General features: G+C 44.1%; 6 protein-coding genes across 6 annotated transcripts; 3 read left to right on the forward strand and 3 right to left on the reverse strand.

Annotated features, from left to right (window-relative positions):
* Nucleotides 1-604: 604 nt before the first annotated feature.
* RHO25_012804 (uncharacterized protein) lies at nt 605-2337 on the forward strand (the record flags this gene model as incomplete). Its single annotated transcript, XM_023604102.2, has 4 exons — nt 605-661; nt 712-841; nt 894-1022; nt 1079-2337. The coding sequence occupies 4 exons, from the start codon at nt 605-607 to the stop codon at nt 2335-2337; spliced, it is 1575 nt and encodes a 524-aa protein (XP_023450540.1).
* A 385-nt stretch (nt 2338-2722) lies between these two features.
* Nucleotides 2723-3510, forward strand: RHO25_012805 (uncharacterized protein; the record flags this gene model as incomplete). Its single annotated transcript, XM_023604103.2, has 3 exons — nt 2723-2725; nt 2778-2916; nt 2972-3510. 3 exons carry the CDS (start codon nt 2723-2725, stop codon nt 3508-3510), a joined length of 681 nt encoding a protein of 226 aa, XP_023450541.2.
* A 336-nt stretch (nt 3511-3846) lies between these two features.
* On the reverse strand, nt 3847-5624 carry RHO25_012806 (uncharacterized protein; the record flags this gene model as incomplete). Its single annotated transcript, XM_023604104.2, has 3 exons — nt 3847-5265; nt 5335-5396; nt 5450-5624. The coding sequence occupies 3 exons, from the start codon at nt 5622-5624 to the stop codon at nt 3847-3849; spliced, it is 1656 nt and encodes a 551-aa protein (XP_023450542.1).
* A 202-nt stretch (nt 5625-5826) lies between these two features.
* On the reverse strand, nt 5827-6159 carry RHO25_012807 (uncharacterized protein; the record flags this gene model as incomplete). Its single annotated transcript, XM_065603592.1, has 1 exon — nt 5827-6159. One exon carries the CDS (start codon nt 6157-6159, stop codon nt 5827-5829), a length of 333 nt encoding a protein of 110 aa, XP_065459664.1.
* A 1319-nt stretch (nt 6160-7478) lies between these two features.
* Nucleotides 7479-10247, forward strand: RHO25_012808 (uncharacterized protein; the record flags this gene model as incomplete). Its single annotated transcript, XM_023604105.2, has 5 exons — nt 7479-7928; nt 7967-8590; nt 9334-9391; nt 9442-9765; nt 9838-10247. 5 exons carry the CDS (start codon nt 7479-7481, stop codon nt 10245-10247), a joined length of 1866 nt encoding a protein of 621 aa, XP_023450543.2.
* A 543-nt stretch (nt 10248-10790) lies between these two features.
* On the reverse strand, nt 10791-12567 carry RHO25_012809 (uncharacterized protein; the record flags this gene model as incomplete). Its single annotated transcript, XM_023604106.2, has 2 exons — nt 10791-12301; nt 12354-12567. 2 exons carry the CDS (start codon nt 12565-12567, stop codon nt 10791-10793), a joined length of 1725 nt encoding a protein of 574 aa, XP_023450544.1.
* Nucleotides 12568-21238: the final 8671 nt, after the last annotated feature.

Below are 21238 nucleotides of genomic sequence, written 5' to 3' on the forward strand. Positions count from 1 at the left end.
CTCGTTCGTGCAGACTGTGCATATTGCACTTTAGCCTCGTGGCAAAGCACATGAGCTGGCCTCGCTTGTACGGTTGGCAGTCTTAGCTTGATCCTTATTGCTTGCGCGGCTAAATGTGGACTTTACCCGGTGCGACGGTTCGGTGTCTGTACTGCACTCCATATATTGGCCCATGGCACGAGGAACCTGGAGAAGCGGGACAAGGCCAGGATCGTCTAGCTGACCCCCACTCACATACAGCTCACGTTGTATCGCCTGTGCAGTAGCGCGGCTTGACTGGGCCGCTCACATTCGGCTGGGTATATCTCCTCCGTCCTCCTGTCCGAGTCTTCTTGGCCAGACTCTTCCAATCAGGACATGGATGCTGGAGTGGTGGCGTTTCGCCTGTCCTGGCTGCACGGTACTGTAAATCGTCTTCGCATATACCGCGGTCGCAGGGCGGCTATTTTGGATGAATTGTGACAATGGAGCACAGCAGCTCATATAATGCTTTGCCAGTTCCCACAACTCTCCCATTGCACCACGAGAAAGGCGCAGTCCTCGCCAGAACAGCAGTCACTTCATTACACAGGAACGGGCCTTGACGATCGTTGCATACTCCACAATGGACAGACCTACCAAGGGCACGTTCAGACTCGCGGGACAAGAGTTTCCTGAAGTGGTAAGTTTCAAAGACCTGACGCTGAACAGCAGGATGACTGACGATTGCAGACGTGGTACAAAGATGCAGGCTTGCGGAAGACGTACATCTGTCTGATGTTCGTTGTCCTGACTTCGGCCACCAATGGTTTCGACGGCAGTATGGTCAACGGTCTGCAGTCGCTGGAAGTGTGGCAGGATCGTAAGTGCATCAACGCAGAAGGTCAAATGGGCCAGCACTAACGAATGCCCAGATTTCGGTCATCCTAGAGGCTCGCTTCTGGGGCTTTTCGCCTGTATCATGTCCGTTGGTTCGCTCGTGGCCCTTCCAGTCGTGCCATACACTGCCGATATTCTGGGACGGAGATGGGGTATCATAATTGGTAGGTCATGTTCTGGACCTGCAATATCGATAAAGCACGCACTAACAACAATCCAGGCTGCTTGATCATGCTTCTCGGTGTGGTGCTCCAGGGCATTTCCATCAACTTCCGAATGTTCATCGCCGCAAGATTCTTCCTGGGCTTCGGTGTTGCGATCGCACACGGTGCCAGTCCCCTTCTGATCACTGAGCTGGTACACCCACAGCATCGCGCAATCTTCACGACCATCTACAACACGACCTGGTATGCTGGATCGATTGTCGCGGCATGGTCAACATACGGCACGAACCACATCAACAACAACTGGTCATGGAGAATCCCATCAATCCTTCAAGCCGCTCCCTCCCTGATTCAGCTTGCTTTCATTATGTTCGTTCCAGAGTCACCACGTTTTCTGATCTCTAAAGGCCGGACAGAAGAGGCACACCAGACTCTGGCCAAAGTCCACGCCAACGGCAACTTGGAGGACGAAGTTGTCCTGATTGAGCTGCAAGAGATCAAGGATACAATCGTTCTCGAGAAGGAAATCGAAGGCAATGGCTGGCTGCAGCTGTTCAAGACTCCAGGAAACCGCCGCAGACTGATCATTCTCCTGACTCTTGGTCTTTTCTCCCAATGGAGCGGCAACGGTCTGGCTTCTTACTATCTCAACCTGGTCCTCAATCAAATCGGCATCACAGATGGTGACACGCAGCTTGTGATCAATGGATGTCTCCAAATCATGAACCTGATCGTTGCCATTGGACAGTGCTTCGTGGTTGATCTAGTCGGTCGTCGGACTTTGTTCCTGGTCTCCACATCTGGTATGTTGGTCGCTTTCACCATTTGGACCGCCTGCGCCGGTACTTTCGCGAACACCGGTGCGCAAGGAGCTGGCAACACTGTCATCGCCATGGTCTTCCTCTACTACGTCTTCTACAACCTGGCCTGGTCTGGAATGTTGGTCAGCTACTCAGCCGAGATCCTGCCGTACAACATTCGCGCCAAGGGAATGACGCTCATGTTCTTGATGGTCGACGTCGCCCTCTTCTTCAATCAGTACGTCAATCCCGTCGCTATCGACGGCATTGGCTGGAAGTACTACATCGTCTACTGCGTTTGGCTGGCAATCGAGCTCGCAGTCGTGTACTTCTTCTACATCGAGACTCGCTACACCCCACTCGAGGAAATTGCCAAGCACTTCGATGGCGATGCGGCTGTTGTTGGTGGTGCTGCGGCCACGGAGAAGGGCAGAGTTCTTGCTGCAGAGATGGGTGGTCTGGATACTGTTGGCCATGGCAAGACTTCGTACGAAGTGGAGCACAAGGAGCTTTAGATGCAGTGCGTACGTACATGACTAGTAGTGAGTTCAATGACATGCAATTCTTGCAAACCCCTCCCTCACACGAATGCCACTCGCCGGGAAGCATGTCTTTTTCAGAGCTCACTCACTGAGCTCTGCGAACGAGCTCAGAGAGCATCATCGCCTCGGAGGGAGGCTTGAAGTGGGACGGATCGTGCCTTCCTCGCGCGCTGCAGGTCCCAAGTGAAGGCAAGAACGTTTCAGGGGCCCGTGCACTTCTGCCTCGCCGCCCTCGAAACTTCGTCTCGTCCAGCTCTCGCTCTCTCAGACTCTCTACTTCCACCTGTCACTTCTTCCACAACCACTGCACTTCGAGTCACCTGCTCCGACACTCATCTTCCCCCTCACATCACGAAACATGGTAAGCACCCTTTCACTGCCAGCTTCAGATCCCCTCACTGACGTGACCCCAGGCGCCCAAAACCAACTGCAACGCGCAAAAACTCAACACCATCCAAACCTGGTTCCGCAAGTCCCGCAGCGTATGGAGCATCAAAGAACTCGAGAAGCAATTACCATCCGTCGGCTCAATCAACGGCATGCAAGTCAAAGGTAAGACCTCGCTCCTTCTCCCTCACCCAACCAGCACAACTAACCTCCCTTCCAGACTACGTCCAAGCCCTCCAAGACGAAAGCAAAATCTCCTGCGAAAAGATCGGAAGCGGTAACTGGTACTGGGCCTTCCAATCCGAGCGAGCCAAAAATTCCGAAAACAAGCTCGCAACCGCACAAGCAGAATTCGAGAAGATCGCCGCGAGTGTTGAAGATTTTAAGCAAAAACTGGATGCACGCGCGGAGGAAATACAGAAAGAGATGGATGCTGATGAGGGCGAGTCACGAGAAGAGCTTACTTCGCGCACCAAAGAGCTTGAGACGGATGTGTCTGGTTTGAAGAAGCAGCTTGAAGCTTTTAGTGGGAATGACGATCCGACTATGTTGGAGCAAATGCAGAAGGAGACGTGCGCGGATTATGCGTTGGCGGAGATGATTACTGAGGATGTTTATGCAATGGAGAGCTGGTTCAAGAAGCAGGGAGCTGAGGATATGGTGGCTACTTTCCCGGAAACGGTTTATGGGGGAGAGTACGATTGGGAGGAGGCTACGCTGATCGCTCACGATCCGCTTGAGTCGTGGTTCTATGACTGAAGTCTGGCGTCGATACGAGTTTAAGATGAGGGGGCTGGCACATGCATTGCTTCTGTGCGAAATGTTGCAATGGCGTTTGAGGGCGATATGGATGGTAATTCGATGATTGGAGCGAACAGAGCGAGCGAATTTGAATTTCATGATTTCAATTCATCTCTCCTCCCCCCTCGCAAAAGCGACGTGTTCATAGCACATGAGTCGTAAGCGTAAGAGACCCATGGAGGAGCTACGTACATGGTGCTACCTAGCCGGATCACCACCACAGACCGCAACGTCATCGCCCATGCTGAAGAGCCTAGACTCTTACAGCCTCGCCTTCTCACTGCCATCATCTAGTCAATCAACCAGAATCTTACTCTCCAGCTCCCCATAATGCTCAAAGAAGCTGTCGAACAAGTTCACGCCGTGCTCCGCATCATATGCACCTCCTGTCTCACGGATGGAGTGCATGCTGAGCTGTGGGTTACCCACATCAATCGTCCTGGCGCCCAAGGCGGCGCTCAGCATGGGGCCGATGGTGCTACCACACCGAGAGTCGTTTCTCACGACGAACAATTGCAGAGGAACACCGCCGTCCTTCGTCTTGGCCTCTGGTAGTTGCCATGAAGTGGGCTTGGCTCGTTTGGCGCACTCCTGGAGCAGGACGATACCAGGCGAGTTAGTGGCGTAGCGTACATTGGCGTTGATCTTGATGACGGTTCCCTCGTTCATGTGCGGTCGGTGCTCTGGTTCGTAGTTTCCGCCATAGTTCGGGTTTACGGAGTGCGCCATGTCTGCGCTGACAAGGAAGCTGGTTGATAAGGTCTGCTCGTATGCAGTGCTCGTGTCGGCAGATTCACCGTTGCTGACTTTGTCGTAGCTCTTCTCACTGTCAGATGATGAAGCGGGAAGGACGGACAAACGTCTAATCACAGATGGGAGCATATTCGAATCTGCGCCTTGAGCGGATTGTGAGCCGATCTCCTCGTGGTCGAAGCATGCGATGAGGCGAATCGTCGGGTCACCCTTGAGTGCGGAAGCTGAGGCGACTGATTGAATGAGACCTTCAACGGCGCAGTATGTCATGCCCAAATTGTCCAGACGAGCAGAGAAAACGAATTCATCGTTGATGCCGCCGATGGTCGCGGGTTGCATGTCGTACAGCACGAGCTCGAAGTCCAGCACATCTTGTGCATCCACGCCTGCATCTTGAGCGATCAAAGAGATCAGATATGGGTGATGTCTCTGTGTCGCTGTCTTGAGAGGCTCGAACCCAGCAGCCTTCTCCTCCTCATCCGCCTCTTTCTTCAATTCGTCCTTCGACTTGCCCGTCCTGTTGAGCTCCGCGGATATCAGACCCAAGACCGGGAACAATTGTGTCTCCTTGTTGAATGTGAATGGTTCGTATCCGCCAAAGTGTACAGCCAAATTTGGAATCCTGGCTATGGGCTTGTGTATCCTGACCAGCTTCTGCTCCACCACGCCGTCTTTGCCTTTTACCATTACTCTTCCAGCCACTCCCAAATCACGGTCGAACCACGAATGCCACATGCCACCACCGTATGTCTCAACACCGACTTGCAGGAAGCCTTCAGCGGATCGCTTTGATACGGGCTTGATGCGCAAGCAGGGCGAGTCGGTGTGGGCGCCAACCATGGCGATTGGGTTGCCGGGCTTCCATTCTGTCCCGATGGCGAATGCTACGATGGTGGAGGTGTTGCGGGTGAGGTAGTATTTGCCGCCTGGTTGGAGGGTGGCATTCCAGGAATCGCGTTCCTAGAGCTGTGCATCAGCATGTGGACATGGGAAAGCATTGAACATCAAGGTGGTCCGACAAGCACCTACTCTAATGGGCTTGAAGCCGGCTTTCTCTAGACGCTCCTTCGCTGACCGGACCGCGTGGAATGCTGTATGCCATCAACACGATATCCGACTGGATCGACTGGCCGGCAGAACTCACGTGTGGGAGATGCATTGAGGAAGTCGACGAAGTCGGCAGGCCGCTGTGCAGATGCTTTGCTGGCCATAATGGCGAATGTTCTACAAGAGGGCCAGGATTGACAGAAAGACACACGATCAATTACACCAGACTGTATATGGATTGTGTTGAGTCTGCGAAGGAAGATGGAAGGCATCGGTGGAGGTGAAATGCTGGCGGGTCAGGCGTGCACGCCGCCATCAAGATAATTGCGGGCTCCGCCTCGATATGGTCCGCCGGAGTCTACCCTAAGTTAGCTGCGGACAGCAAAATGGGAACTGGGCAATACGCTCACTTTGCGACCTCTCTTACGAAGCAGGTCCCGCGGCAGATTCGCTTGTCGAGACAGAGCGTCTTGGCTACGCTGCATAAAGTGGAGATACGAGGATCGAAAGGGCACTCGAGCGCAACATACTCTCGGTTTGGCCAGGTCTTACTCCAGGACAGTTGCCCCAGATCTGCTCACCCAGCATCCTCAGCTTCATCGGCATCCACTGATCAATCCAAGCCTCCTGGATGTCGGACTTCTCCTGCGCCGCAGCCAATGCTGCACGATTCTTGCGAATGCACTCTTCCTCCTTGGCCGCGGTCCACCACCCTGGTAGGAAGCCCTCGATCGCCTCCGCGCGACGTAACATGGCTCGAAGTGCCGGTATCGACGAGCTCTCTCCATTGTAGATGGTACCCGGCATGGTGTCGCCTTCGAACCTGTACGTGTCTTCCTGACGCATGCGGACGATGTCGACCAGCAACTTGTACGTCTCGTCCTCGGATCGGTCATGAAGGAAGTTGCCTTCAGAGATTGCTGTGAAGGGCTTCGAGTCATTTCTGGACGATGATGGCTGGTCGCGCTCTCCCGCAAGACGGCTGCACTCTTTCTTATGTGCCTTCCAGTGCGCCTTCTGGCATCTGCGGCACTCGTTAGTCTTCAAGCTCTGGTCTTCAAACGGGCATCTTACTCTCTGTTGCAGTACTCGACCTCCAGGCATTTGGCACAGCGCTTCAAATCTTCTCTAGTGCTTGCGCAGGCTGCGCACTGCTTTGGTGCGTCAGTAGTCGTGGCACCTGCTTGAGGCTCGGCCATTGCGTGATGATTCACGAGAAGAACGCGCTGCGATTCTGTGTGTGTGCCAAACTTGGGATGAAGGACAACAGAGAGAAGGCTAGAGCACTCGAACTTTAATGCTTCAATGTTTGTCTGCACTGGACTTTTCGAATGCTTCAAGCAAACCAAATGCCGTGTCTCGACGCTTCGACGTGTGAGAAGCGATATGTGGCCGCGGGAATGGCCAACTTTTCCATGCTTGGAAAAACCTGCGATCTAATTCATGATACGAGCAGCCCCTGACTTGCTTGAACATGGCAAGAGACCATCGTGTCGCAGAGCAGCGCAGCCATCAAACGATCCAAGAACTTATCGAGCGTGCAATCTTACTGATCTCTTTAGATCGAGTAAATTCCTCCTTTCATGGGCGAAAGTTTCTGTTGCGAGCCATTTCAACAAGTTCCATGATGAACCAAGCCGACGCATGTAATCACCAGCTCGTTGTTTCGTGGTTCATTGTGGCAGAAGATCAAGATGAAAACTTGTTTCATCTCTACAAGATTGTTTTTCTTTGCGGAAATCCGTTTTGCTTCGGTGCAAGATCTCCCTTACTGGTAGCAGGGAAGCCTTCATTTTGCCAGAGATGTGGTGCCTACATCGACACTCTCTGCGCCCAGTAATGAATGCTACGCCGCTGAGTGTCCAAGAGCAGCAGATGCTGCGAGCCAGAATGCCTGGAGCCAAAAACCGCCAGGCGGAGAGTGTCAACGTCAACAATCTGACATGAACCTTCATGCCTTTTCGCCGTTAGGCAGTAAGACTGGAGACGCATACAAGCTCCGGGAATTCTTCAACGACGGCGACGGACCTCTACGTGAATTGCGGGACAGGTATTCTGAATGATTCGTCACGATCACGGCCGAAGACGCAGTCTTCAACCTCTGCTGGGGGATTCTCACAGTTGAGATGTTTCTCGCAACGTATAAACAATCCCTGCTCGAATATATCGCGTTCACGGACGAGGTTCAGATGATCGTGGAGCGGAATGCCACAGACAAGAGGAGTGTCCGAGTGCTGTGGTTCTTCACCCAACACCCGATGCAGTGGACGACGTATGGAGGCAAAGGCATGACATCCTCAGACTGCCGCTTTGTAGACTTTGCAGTCAACATGGGCAGGTGCCTTGTCAATCTGTCACCGCTACTGTCCGCGAGCATCACGCAATTCCGAATGGAGCAACTAGGTGGCCTGGAGCCTCTTAACCTCGATCAGGCTTTGCCCTTCAGTGATGAAATCGTGGGCTTGAATGCCCAGCGCCGCGGAATCGTCCTGCGAACAGATCGCTTTCCAGAGGATCGCCACCTTCGAGATGTTGCTCGCAGTATCAGCCAAGAGAGAGCAGAATCGATTGGCAAGGTAGATTTTGAACAAACCAAAATCAATTGGCAAAGCAGGGTCAGTCGCCAGAGCATGTGGGGGAGATGTTGGTCCGCTTGTTCCCGGACACTCTTCCAGACTCCAAGAGACAGCGTGCAAGAGAGCGTAGCCGCCAAGAAGGCGACAGGAATATGGGAAAGGATCTCAATCCAGCGAGTTGTGAACAGCGCGCGCTCACGAGGATAAGTAACAGATATCTCAACAAGGACGATCCTTCAATGACCGCGTCTGCGATCAGCACGAGAGCCAGAAAGGCTCGGGAGACCCCAGCACAGCGTGAAACCCGCCTAAGCAAGGGACGCGTACGCGCAAAGGCTCATGCGGTCAAGAAGCAACAAGAGGATGATGACGCACTCGGAGCGCAAGGGATTGAGAACGGTGGAAGCGGAGGGAAGAAGACGACCGTAGCAATGCTTGCAAGCAGAGCAAAGCGAGCTAAGGAGACCCCAGGACAGCGTGAAGCGCGTCTGGAAAAAGGCCGCGAATACAAGAGAGCCAAGCGAGTCAAGGAGAAGCAGCAGAAAGAGGATGCACGCAAAGCGAAAGACAGCGAGACCAGCAATCCCACTGACAAGGACGACGATACCGTGTTGGACGAGAGTGCTCAGGAGATGGAGGAGCAAGCGAAATGCATGCCCAAAGTTCGCACAAGCTGTGCTGTTCCAACAACACATCATCATCACACACCTCGCATCTGCTATCGCCAATTGTCTGAACATGGCGAAGAAGGACGTAGACGCCTCCCGTGCGCTTTGCGCCATGGCTGTTGAATCGGGTGGTGAACAACTCAACTCGCTCAGACTAGCGATTGCTATCGGCACGTGCGACTCGGAACCGTCTACGAGCACACCTGCGATATGTTCACATCAACACTCCCTGCCACGAGCGCTTTCTGCTAATGCCTCTTGCAAACTCACAGACTATGCCCTCGTCCACGATCACCGGCGCACCGGCGATTCACTAGACACCAGCCGCAACTTCACATCCAGTCTTCGTTGGAACGCGTAGCAGCGAAGAGCTTTGGGGATTGATTGAGGCCGACGGAGCCCTATTGAACGCAATTACACTCGCCCTTCTCGACGAGTGGGAGAAAAGCAGAGGGACCGCCGATATTGATCGAGCACTTCCGCTACTCTCAACTGGTCTTCCGCGCCTGGCTCGTCCCGGCGTCCTTCAGTATCAAGCAAGCAGAAAAGGCCAACAGGTGTTCGGTCAGGCTATGCCACAGTTCCTCGCATGGACACCAGTCCTGCGCCGTTCGCAGTACAATCTTGTCTTCAACAACATGACAGTCGCCATCGACGACGGCTTGGACCTGGACAATCCCCATACGTTGCGGCAGTGCGCAGCTCAGCGCGCGCTTGACAAGATCTCTATGCAGTAGCGGGATACGATCTCATCTCTGGTAATTACTGTTAAGAGCGCAGCCGCCGTCGAGCCTGGTAAGCTTCATGCTCCCGTCTTTACAAGGGATTACTGCTAATAGTCGCAGACAACCTGGCCGATCTTGCGTTCCTCTTTGCTTCGTCGAGCTACCTCAACCGCGGGAAGACCTTGAAAGGTGGCGAGCAACTCAATCATCGTGAGGCAGCAATGAGAGTCTTCTCGGACTCGGACGCTGGACGTAGAATCAACCCTCCGCAGTCGGAGAAGATCCATGCAATCTTGACAGCCAAGGCGCCTTTGAAGATTAAGTTTCTGGTGCATGGCCCCTTTCCTGTGCGCTGCCAAGATGTCGGCGACGATGGCATCAAGAAGCTACTTGTCGCAGCACAACAATTCGGCCAGCGATGGGGTAGTCGCGGAATTACGGACCGTACGATCGTCCGCGATAAGTTCTCGAGATGATTACGATATAGCGAGAACAGGCCCTACAACTACGACGCAGCCCGTGTTGCTACTGGTGTACTGAATTTCACCCGAGATTATACTGGACCGAACAGCATCTGGCAGGCATACGTCGACACTGGCGCCCAAATCCGCTTCACCGAGCTGATTCAAGGAATTGCTGATCGGACTGGATTGCCGGCGTTCGTAGACGAACGTTATGCCACAATGAAGGGAACGTTGTCTGTCGATGACGACTCCGAAATTGTGCAGACCATCATGTGGAGGTTTGAGCTGGGTCGAAATCACAACATCGATCAATCTGGCGACGTGAAGGACTGTGGTGCGCCCGTCTGTAAGTTCCGCTTGCATGACGGAGCGCGAGAGTATCTCGGGGACATGGCGGATATCCTGTGGCTGAAGATGAAGTTTGGTGGATCTGAGAAGGAGTATGCTATAGGACCCGAGTGAAAATGCTACCGCGAAGGGTCAGCGGAGCTTTGGCAAAAGAATCTCACGACGGGAAAGAAAGTAACGCGGGAGGACGGGAGATTATGTGGGACATCAGGCCCCACTGCCAACGAATGACCGCCTCCGTCCAGCTTCCGGAATACAGTAAGCCTTGTGACTCTGGCCCTGTGTTCGACAGCGGAAAGGGAAGAGTTACACCGCACTGCTCTGCACTTGAAGTGAATTTGGAGAACGAGAGAGTGGCACCGACTTACAATCGTTTCAGCGTTCCAGTGCTTGCTAACTTTCTGAAGGTGGCCTGGGTGGGACAAGGAAACGACCGTCCGCGCATACCGACGCGTCAACGAGTATGGCAGAAGAACGATTCACGACTTTTACAGCAATCGGATCGAGTCCGCTCTAATCTATCACCTGGCCAGCTCCGACGTGCTCCAACACACGCTCCAATCGCAGAGAATCATCAAAAGGTCTGCCGGCCTCCGGACAGTGCCAAGACCATCGTCAAGCGCGCTATTACTATCATGAGCACCCACAGATGTCTCCTTAGATCACGTAAACTCTTCCCTCCAGAGGAGCCAGCTTCTGCCCAGCATTGCTTCCACCGGAGCTCAGGAGCAATTTCGCTGAGCTATAAGCAGCTTCGACGCCGCTCTCCTGCTCCTCCGTGGTGAAGTTGAGTACGACAATCGCCTCTTTATCCCCGTACCTTTTCGAGAAGGTGAAAGTGTTTGGATTCTCGGCATCCAAGAGCTTGAATTGGCCATACACAAACAACTCCTTGTGCTCTTTGCGAAGAGCAATCATATCCTTCCAGAACGCCAGGACCGATTTGGGATTCTTCTCCTGAGCAGCAACATTATACGACTCATAGTCATCGTTCACACGCATCCAGGGCTCTGCTTGGGAGAAGCCTGCGTTCATGGAAGAGTCCCATTGCATTGGAACCCTGGCATGGTCTCTTGCCAGACGTTGTAAAGCGCGCTTTGTCCCTGCGAGAGTCTTCTCGTCGCCGTTGTGGGTACGCTTGATGTACTCGTACCAGTTCTGAGATGATAGATCCTTGTATTCTTCAATCGGCCAGGAGAGTGGGACATTGCGAAGACCAAGCTCTTGCCCTTGGTACACGTAGAGTGTTCCGCTGAGGGTGACGAGAAATAGGGCAAGCATTCTGGCGCTGGCGTCGCGGAACTCCGGTGCATCGGATGCGAAACGAGAGATCGATCGGGCCTGATCGTGGTTCTCCAAGAAGGCGGTAGTCCATGCGTCCGGATGTTCCATGATCTCTTGGGTTCTAGCAATCGCCTCCTTGAACTGAGCAAGAGAGAAGCTTGGTTCCACGTTCGGGTCGACTCCGCACTCACGAGAAACGTCCACGACATCGAACTGGAAGACCATATCCAGCTGCTTCTCTGCTGCCGACACGTATTTGATCACCTTGGCCATATCTGGTGTGTTGGGACATTCGCCGACTGTGAAGGCACCATATTTCTTCATGACAGCATTCATCTCGGAGAGGAACTCATGCATACGAGGCCCGTTGCAATACTGAAGACCAGCGGGTTGGGCCTCTGCACCAGGATCAGTGATTGGGGCATCCTTCATGTCACCTTTGCTGTACATGTTCACAGTGTCCACGCGGAAGCCATTGACGCCTCTCTTCAGCCAGAACTCGACGATGTCCTCCCAAATGGCTTTCCTCACATCAGGATTCTCCCAGTTGAGGTCAGGCTGCTCCCTCGCGAACAAGTGGAGATAGTATTCTTGCGTCTCTTCGTCCCATGTCCAGGCTGGCTGACTGAAGTTCCCGCGCCAGTTGTTTGGTGCAATGCGGTTTCCTTGCGAGTCATATTTGGCTGGTCTCCAAATGTACCAATCTCGTTTCGAATTTGTCTTGGACGAGCGAGACTCTTTGAACCACTTGTGTTCGCTCGAAGTATGGTTAACGACTAGATCAAAGATGATCTTCAGATCCCTCTTGTGGCACTCTTTGATAAGTCGTTCGCAATCATCCAGGTTCCCATACGGAGGATAGATCGCCTGGTAATCGCTGATGTCTAGGCGAAGTAGGTAAGCAAGTGCCCAAGCGTTTTTGTGCTAACTACCTACCATATCCCATGTCAACCTGTGGCGAGTCAAAGTGTGGGCAGATCCACACTATAGCCACTCCAAGGCTCTTGATGTAATCCAGCTTTTGGATAATACCTTCAAGGTCTCCCATGCCATCGTTGTTGCTGTCATTGTAGCTTGCAGGGTAGATCTGGTAGACAACTCCCTCTTTCCACCAAGCATCAGCATCTCCTTTTAGCAATCTTCCTGGCATACTGAGCTGTCTTCTTTACAGGTGATTAGATGAATGAGGAGAATGGGATTGTGTGAGCTGAGAAAAGGTAGTACAATCTCGTGAAGGAAACACCTTCAGTACCTACCTATCGACGATCATCGCTGGATACCCTTGCCAACCCTCAACGTACCGCACATGTGATGCTCGTCATCCTGCCACATCCTATAGCTTCATGCTTGGTCCCCGCGATGTCGCTCAGAATGGTTGATAGCTTCACACAGCTGCAAGCAGCTGCACCAGCCGGCCCGACCTCAGAGCAGATCTGGCAGGAGATGAGATGAGACTGAGAACCGCCGGCGAAATTATTTACTTGCGGTAAAATTCGCCGGTGATCCTCCTTGTACCTCCGCGTCTTGGCATGCACTAGCATCTCTTGTCTCCGACTTCCCCAATCTCACACCATGCCAACGAACAGGGCCGAAACGTGAAGTTTGGCGGTCCGTAAACATGCTTTCTGGGGAACGTCTCACGTGGGGCTGGTAGACTGCCGCGGGCGCTGCATTGGCTTCACTGTGAGCTGGGGAAACTTCAGATTCCCTGGAGAATCCTGACCTGGTCTGGACTTCGAGAACAGGACCCGAAGTGATCGCCCAAACTGCACTGCCGGCGCAACGCGTATTTCACGCCAGGATTGTCAGCTTATGTTTCTCATCACGAGCGTGACTACAAAACAGAGCAGAGCCATATAGAAGTGTGCCCCACGTGACCCACAGAACCTCGTAAACCTACAATTCTAGTATGTTTTTGAGGTAGTGTTTCTCAACTATTACTACATGGATTGTTATAATTCAAACTGTATTATAATCGCTATATATTAAGCTTACTAAACTAAAGGTTTAGTACTACCTTCCTACTTAGTTATTATATTCTTAATAGTTTAGCTAGATTAGCTTATATACTCGCTACTAGCTTTATAGGCTCTATAAATATAGGCTATAGAGGTAGTACCTTTAACTCTACTTATTTTAATTACTTTAGAGCTTTAATTAATTAATTAAAGTATTACTAGAGTTTATTAAATTTAAAGGTCTAACTTATCTAGATATAGTAGAATAAAGTAAAGTAAAACTCTCTAGAATAAGTAGTTAGAGAGGCTTAGGTTTCTATCTACTATAAGTCTATAAAGAAATACTTTCTACTAAGAATTCCTAAAGTCTAAAGTACTATTTACTTAAAGTCTAACTATTAGATAGAAAGATATAGTATCTATAGAATCTTAAATCGTAATACTCTCTCTAATAGTCTATCTCTTAATAGCTAGTTATTTTTCTTAGTTTTATTCTCTATTATAGTAAAAGCTTTTACTTTACTTATATCTCTAAAAGCTAAAACTATATTTCTTATAAGTTCTAGATACTAATAGCTTAATAGTAAGTATCTCTTCTTTTAATACAAAGTATACTATCTAGCTTTAAATAACTCTAAGTTATCTATTCTCTTTTTTTCTTATTATTATCTCTATATAGCTCTTATAGTATAAGCTAAATACTCTAATTCTTTCTCTAATTTAAGTTACTTAAGTATTTCTACTTCTTTCTTTTCTAGAATAGAAAGAATATTATTAGATAATAAGTATAGTTAGATATCTATAGTATCTCTAATAGATAACTAAGATTTAGATAGGCTACTAAGTAGAACTTAGATTCTATTCTTAGGTTTAACTATCTCTACTATTACTAGCTAGGCCTCTCTTATTTTCTTTCTAAGTAATAGTAAGCTAGACTATACTTATAATATACTCTATAAACTTATTATTTAAAAAGTAAAGTACTACTATACTAGTTTCCTTTCTAATACTTTATTATTCTTATACTTCTTCTTTAGCTCTTACTAGATAGCTTTTACTATCTTTTTCTCTAATACTATCTCTTTATTCTCTTTACTAATATAAAGCTAAATCTAGTAGATTACTTTATAGTTTACTTTATTAGTTATTAGAGTAGATATTAAGGTCTTAATAGTTAAGTATAGGTCTTCTCTCTTAAGAAATATAGCTATCTTTCTAAACTATTATTCTAAGTTCTTCTTAGAAAGTACTAGATATAGTCTCTTTACTAAAGTACTATTTATTTTATTTTATTTCTATCTTATTTTCTAAAGAGTTAACTTTAGGTATATATATTACTAAGTTCTTCTAACTATAGCTAAGAAATAAATTTATTTTATATAGTAAACTAGGACCTATATATCTTAGTATTTAGTTCTTACTAGACCTTCTTAGTATTTAGTTCTTAGTATATATATAGATAGAAATTCTCTTATACTAGACTATCTAGTAGAGGATTAACTATACTAAGACTCCTCTTTCTTAGCTAGAGCTTTTAGAACTCTATCTTCTAGATAGCTCTAAAGTAAATATTATACTCTAGGCCTTATATATAGTATATATATTAATAGCTAAAAAAGTATATCTCTCTAGTACTTTCTAGTATAGGAACTTTCTAGTACTACTATATTTATAATAAAGATAGGTTTATAACTTCTTTTAATCTTAAGTATATTAGTTTATCTAACTAGGCTTCTAGAGCTTAATATTAGGTTTATCGGCGCTAGGCTAATAACCTAAGATCTTACTAAGCAGAAGCTTAAGCTCGATCGGGATTTAAGCTTATCGAGTAGTCTAGAGAAAAGCAACAAAGTAGAAAGGTTTACTTAATTCTAATTAGTAAGATAGAATAGTAAGTTATATATAATAACTATCTAGAGAAGTAATACTTATCGCTATTATATATAAAGGAGAATCTCTATATTCTTTTAGGTCTATTATACGTATAAGAGACCCGATCTATTACTCTATCGAGAGAGTAGGAGATCTGTTCCTTTATATATAGAGGAGTCTCTCTAGTTCTTAAGAGATCCTTTCTATTCTATAACCGGGTATAGCCGCGTAGCTATAAGAGATAATTAGGTAAAAGGAGTCGTAATAGTTAGAACTATAATACTATCTCCCTTTTAGCTTAGCTCGTCCCGAGCTTCTATACTTATTAGCTTTAGAATTCCTCTCGTTATACCTAGTAGTAAAGATATCTCTTTCCTTCTCTTATAATATTAATCCTTCCGACGTACTATCTACGAAAAAACGCAAACGCTATACTATTCGAATCTACTAGCTTAGAGAATACGCTATAAAGCCTTATTCTCGTTATTAAGAGAATAACTTAGTATATCGGATCTATATCTTATTAGGAAAATGTTCCTACTATTATACTAGTAACGCGAAGAGATATAACGTATAGATAATAGATTCTAAATAGGAGCGTCTCGGGAAATAGTATAAGAAGCTACTATCTAAGTTAGATTAGGCGAAGGATATGCTTATAAAGGTATATACGAAGGAGATACGTTTATAGTAGTAGTTAGATATCTTAGACTAGAAAGCGGAGGCTAGTTATACTCTTAAGAAGTAAGAGCTTAAGAAGATAGAAAAGGAGGAGTATATTATAGAGTAGGCAGGTATTCTTCTTATTCCTAGAGACTCGTCTAGTCTCGCTCTTAGTCCTCTAACCTAGAGTACTATAGATAGTTCTATAGATTCTGCCTTCTAGAGTTTTCTCGATAGAGTTATAGTAGAGCCTATTAATAGAACTGCTTAAGGAGTAGCTAGTAGTTCGTAAGGTTCGTCTCTAGTTCCTAAGTATTATTAGATTCGTAGTACTCTTTCTACTTAATAAGGTATTTCTAATTCTTATAGTCTAGGATTTTTTCGACTTCGAACTTATCTTCTTTCTCTAGTTAGAAGTAGAATGTTTTTTAGTATAGAGTTTCGGCGTCGGCGGGTTCTAGTAGTAATATATAGAATACTAGATAGATCTTCGTATCTTTTAGTAGCTTAAGTCGGTAGTTAACTAGTCCTCTAACTTCGTTAATTAAAAATAGTCTAACTTTAATATAATCTAGTTTTTTAGTCTTCTTTCTTATTTTTAGATTTTTTATAAGAAGGTAGACCTTATCTCTCTTTTAAAGCTAAGGTACTATTTTTCTTTTATTATATCTAGATTTAGCAATTATTATTTATAAGTCTTAGATATAGTTCTTAAGTTCCTTATAAATAGTTTTTATATCCTATACTATAACTATAGCTCTCTTAGCTTAGGAATAACTATATAGGTCTCCGAATAGGTTCGGATTTCGTCTATAATTCGAGAAGAATAGCGTAGCCTATATAGTTTCTAATTTGTAGTTATTTAGCGCTATTTATACTATAGGGAGTAATATAACCTAATTGTCTTATACGTAATTAATATAGTATTATAGATACTATTCTAGAGTCTAGTTTATTCTTTCCGTTTGTCCGTCTATTTCTAGATAATAGGCTATAGAGAGTTTATATTTAATCCCGATAGTTCTAATAAGTATTTTCTAGTAGTTCGATATAAATAACTTATTTCTATCGGTAATAAAGATCTTCGGAAACCTATAGTATCGTATTAGCTTATCTATTACGAGGTATCCGAGTTATTCTACTATATATTTTTCGCTAGTAGGTATAAAGTATATATATTTAGTAAGTCTATCGACTATAACTATAATTATATCGAATATAGTTTCTATAACCTTATCTATCGAGAATAGGAGTTTCGTAATAAAGTCTATTATAACTTCGTTCTAAAGTTATTATAGTAGAGTCCTAAACTATATATATCTGTATTTCGCGTATCGTTCGGCTTTATTCCTTTAGTAATACTTATAGCGCTTAATATACTTAAGTACCTTTTATTATATTTATAAAAACTTCTTTAGATAAGTTCTATAGTTTTAGTTACTCCTAGATATCCTTTCGTAAGGTCGTTATAATATTATCGTATATATTCTTCTTCTCGGTTCTTTAGTACCTAGTATTTGCCTTATAGTATTAGAAACTACTCCTTAGTATCGTTAAGGATTCGTACTATATTATTAAATTCTTAAGTATTAGTACTAAGGCTTCTATCTAGATTAGCCTTAAGTACTCGTTACTATATAGGTTCCTTTCCTTCTATATAGTCGACTCTTCGACTTAGAGCGTCTACTCTACTATTCTCTCTTCCTAGAGTATAGTAGATTTCGAACTTATACTATCCGAGTAGTTCCGACTAGTAGGCCTATCTACGAGTTAGTACTTTAGTCGTAGTAAAGTAGGTTAGATTCTTATAATTAGAAAGAATCGTTAGTCCTAGTACTCCTTCTATATAGTAGTTCTAGTATTATAGTACTATAATAATAGCTAGTAGTTCCTTATTATAGATATTATAGTTTTGTTCTATAGGTAATATTTTCCTTAAGTAATAAGCTACTAGGTATCTTTTCCTATTATATATCTATATAAAGTATACTTCTATAGCTAGATCCGATATATTAGTCTCGATAAAGACTAGCTTCTTTATATTAAATATTATTAGTACTAGTGCTTCGTAGTATATCTATACTAGCTTATCGAATACTTTTTAATATTACTATTCCTATTTCTATTTAAAGTCCTTCTTCGTAAGATCTAATAGTAGTATAGCAATCTTAGAGTAATCTCTAATAAACTTCCGATTATAGTTAGCTAGTCTAAGGAATAATTATATATCTTTAACTATTTTCGGAGTTAGCTATATTTTAATAGATTCGATTTTTTCCGAGTCGATTACGATTCCTTTTATATTAATAATAAAGCTAAGGAACTTAACTTCCTTCTTATAGAATTCGTATTTTTCGGGTATAGTCTAGAATCCTACTTAGGAGAGTCTTTCGAATATACTTTATACTTATCGTTTATATTTCTTAAGAGATTCTTTAGTATAGACGAGAATATCGTCTATATATATAATAACGTATATATCGAGTAGGTTTCTAAGAATATCGTTTACTATCTTCTAGTAGGAGGCTAGCGCGTTAGTTAATCCTATTAGTATAACTATAAATTCGTATAATCCGTAGCGTATTCGAAACGCTATCTTCTATTCTTCGCCTTCTACTATATAGATAGTATAGAATATATCTCGTAGATCGATCTTCGTATACTAGTCTAATCCGGTAAGTTTGTCTTATAATTCCTTAATATTAGGTAATAGATATTAGTTCTTAATTATAATATTATTAAGTTTCCTATAGTTAACGACAATTCGTATCTTCCTATTAGGCTTTAGAATACCGAAGATAGGTACGCCTATACTAGACCTAGACTTATATATCTAGCTCTTAGCTAGTATTTTACGTAGCTACTTATCCTCTTCTTAGAGCGCGTATTCGGATTTCTTAAATAGTAGTACGAATAGGAGCTACGTTCCGGGTTTTAGGTTAATCTAGTAATCCTATATCTAGTATTTAGGTAAGGTAGTAATATCCTCTACTTCTTTAAAGAGTTTCGCCTATTTTTAATACTTTTTAGAGATATCGGGTTCCGAGGCTATATCCTTCGATAGTATATTACTTCTATCTATTCTTATAACTTGTTTATCCTCCTTACTATTATAAGTAACTATCCGAGTTAGGCTCGATTATTTCGTAGCTCCGAGCGACTAGAGTATTATTTCGTTAATCTATCTCCTAGTCTTATTTATTAGTAAACTCTATCGCTATATAGAGTTAATATCGATAACGTAATCGTATTATTTAAACCTAAGTACTCCTCGTCTCTAATCGATAATTAGATTATACTTTCTTAACTAAGGTATACCTAGTACGACGTTATAACTAGCTATATTAGTAATATCTAAGATAATTTCCTCGTAGTACTATTAGATAGTAAGTAGTAATAGAATAGTTTCTCGTTCTACGCTTAGTAACGATAATCTGTCGACTACGATTAATTTATACTCTTCGTCCTTCGATTAGATAGCTATCCTATATCGCTTTACGAATAATTTAAAAGTAAAGTTCCCGCTCGCTCTAGAATTAATTATAGCTTAGACCTTATATCTATTAATAGTAATATTAGTACGAAAGACTAATATTAATACTTAAGCGCTTTCTATATTATAGAACTCTCTTCGGATACTTATTCCTTAAAAGTCGATTCTTTTCTCGACTAGGTTTCGATAGTAGGTATCCTATACTATTCTCGGATCTAGTATAACGTATATTAGATTGTTTCGTATATAGTTCTCTCTTCCGAAGTCTCGATATAAGTATATATTAACTAATATTATTATATCTTAGTATATTGTTCGGAGATTTAGTATATACTTTCTTATACTAAGTTCGGTACGATTTCTTCGCTTAGTATAATATATCTAAATAGTATAATCGTACTTCTAATAGGAACGAGTTCTTATATAAGCGACCTAAAGTCGTACTATATAGAGACTCTTAGCTAGTTCTAGAGCTTAACTTATAGTTTCTTAAGTACTCGATCGAATTTAGTAGAGTATAAGTATTACTTCCTACTAATTCTTAGAAATATATCTTCTTATCGTATAGCTAGAAATAGTATAACTTTATATATAATTCCTACCTAAGTATATATAAATATCGTAATCTTATTATCTAGGTCTAATTCTTTATCGGATAATTCTTTAGATACGTCTTCTTTATCTATAGTCGAGTCTTATTCTTCCTTCTTAGAGTTAATTTTAGAAGAGGTATTCTCTTAGTTTTTATAATAAGATTTGTTAGTTTCTTTCTTAGCGAGTCTAAGATATAGTACTAGTTCTTATAGCTTCTCTAGAATAGGTAAGAGTCTACTTTCGTTATTATATTACTAGATTAGAAGATCTTCTTTTCGAATTAGTTTAGTCGGAAAGAAGTTATTCTCTCTTTTAGAAGAGATATATATTTAGTATATATTATTATAATAGAATCGCTAATAAAGGCTTCTATATCTATAACGTTCTTCCTAGTAGATCTATATTAGGATACTTCGTTACTATATCGTTCCGAATATCTACTTTTCTTTTTATATTTCGTCTTTTAGGATCTAGAGTTCGTCTTAGATAGTATTATATCTTCTATCTAAAGTTTCCTATTATTATTTAAGTTTCTAGAACTATAGTTAAAAGTAAATCTCTTCCTTTTCTTATAAGATTTCGTCTAGGAGAATTCGTAGCTTAGTAAGCTTAACGAGTCGGTCGGTTTCCTTTATAGTTTCCTTATTTTTATATTTCTAGGTTATTATACCTAGGAGTCGGACCTCCTTAGAAGACTAATTATCGTTATAGCCTCCTTATCCTTCTTCTTTTCGTTATATTATATTAATAGATTATCGCTATACTATATTCTTAGAACGATAATCTCTCGCGAAGTAGCCTAGTTTACTATAGTTATAATAAGTCTTATCGCTACTTTATTTCTTACTTAGCCTACTCTTTAGCTTACCTTTTCCTTTAATTCTATAACTTTTCTAGGTTATATTAAGTTCTATTAGTTAGAGTCTATAGTATAGTTTATTAGACTAGTTATTTAGCTTCGAATAGTATTTATAGTTCCTTCTATAGTCTAGAGTAAACTCGGCCGTTCCTCTAACCTTAGAGTCGTACTTATATTCTAGAGCTCTTTTATAAAGCTAGTTATTAATCTTAATAGCTACTTCGGTTAAATCCTTTAGAGTATCGAGTATTCCTCTATAGTTTATTAACTAGTCCTTAACCGAGTCTTTAAGACTATATCTAAATATTATTATTAACGCCTATTAGTCCTATCTAGTTACCTATAAGTATTCCTCGAACTTAGCTATATACTTAGATACTAA

Source organism: Cercospora beticola, chromosome 9 (assembly GCF_033473495.1).
Source record: "Cercospora beticola chromosome 9, complete sequence".
Classification (NCBI taxonomy): domain Eukaryota; kingdom Fungi; phylum Ascomycota; class Dothideomycetes; order Mycosphaerellales; family Mycosphaerellaceae; genus Cercospora; species Cercospora beticola.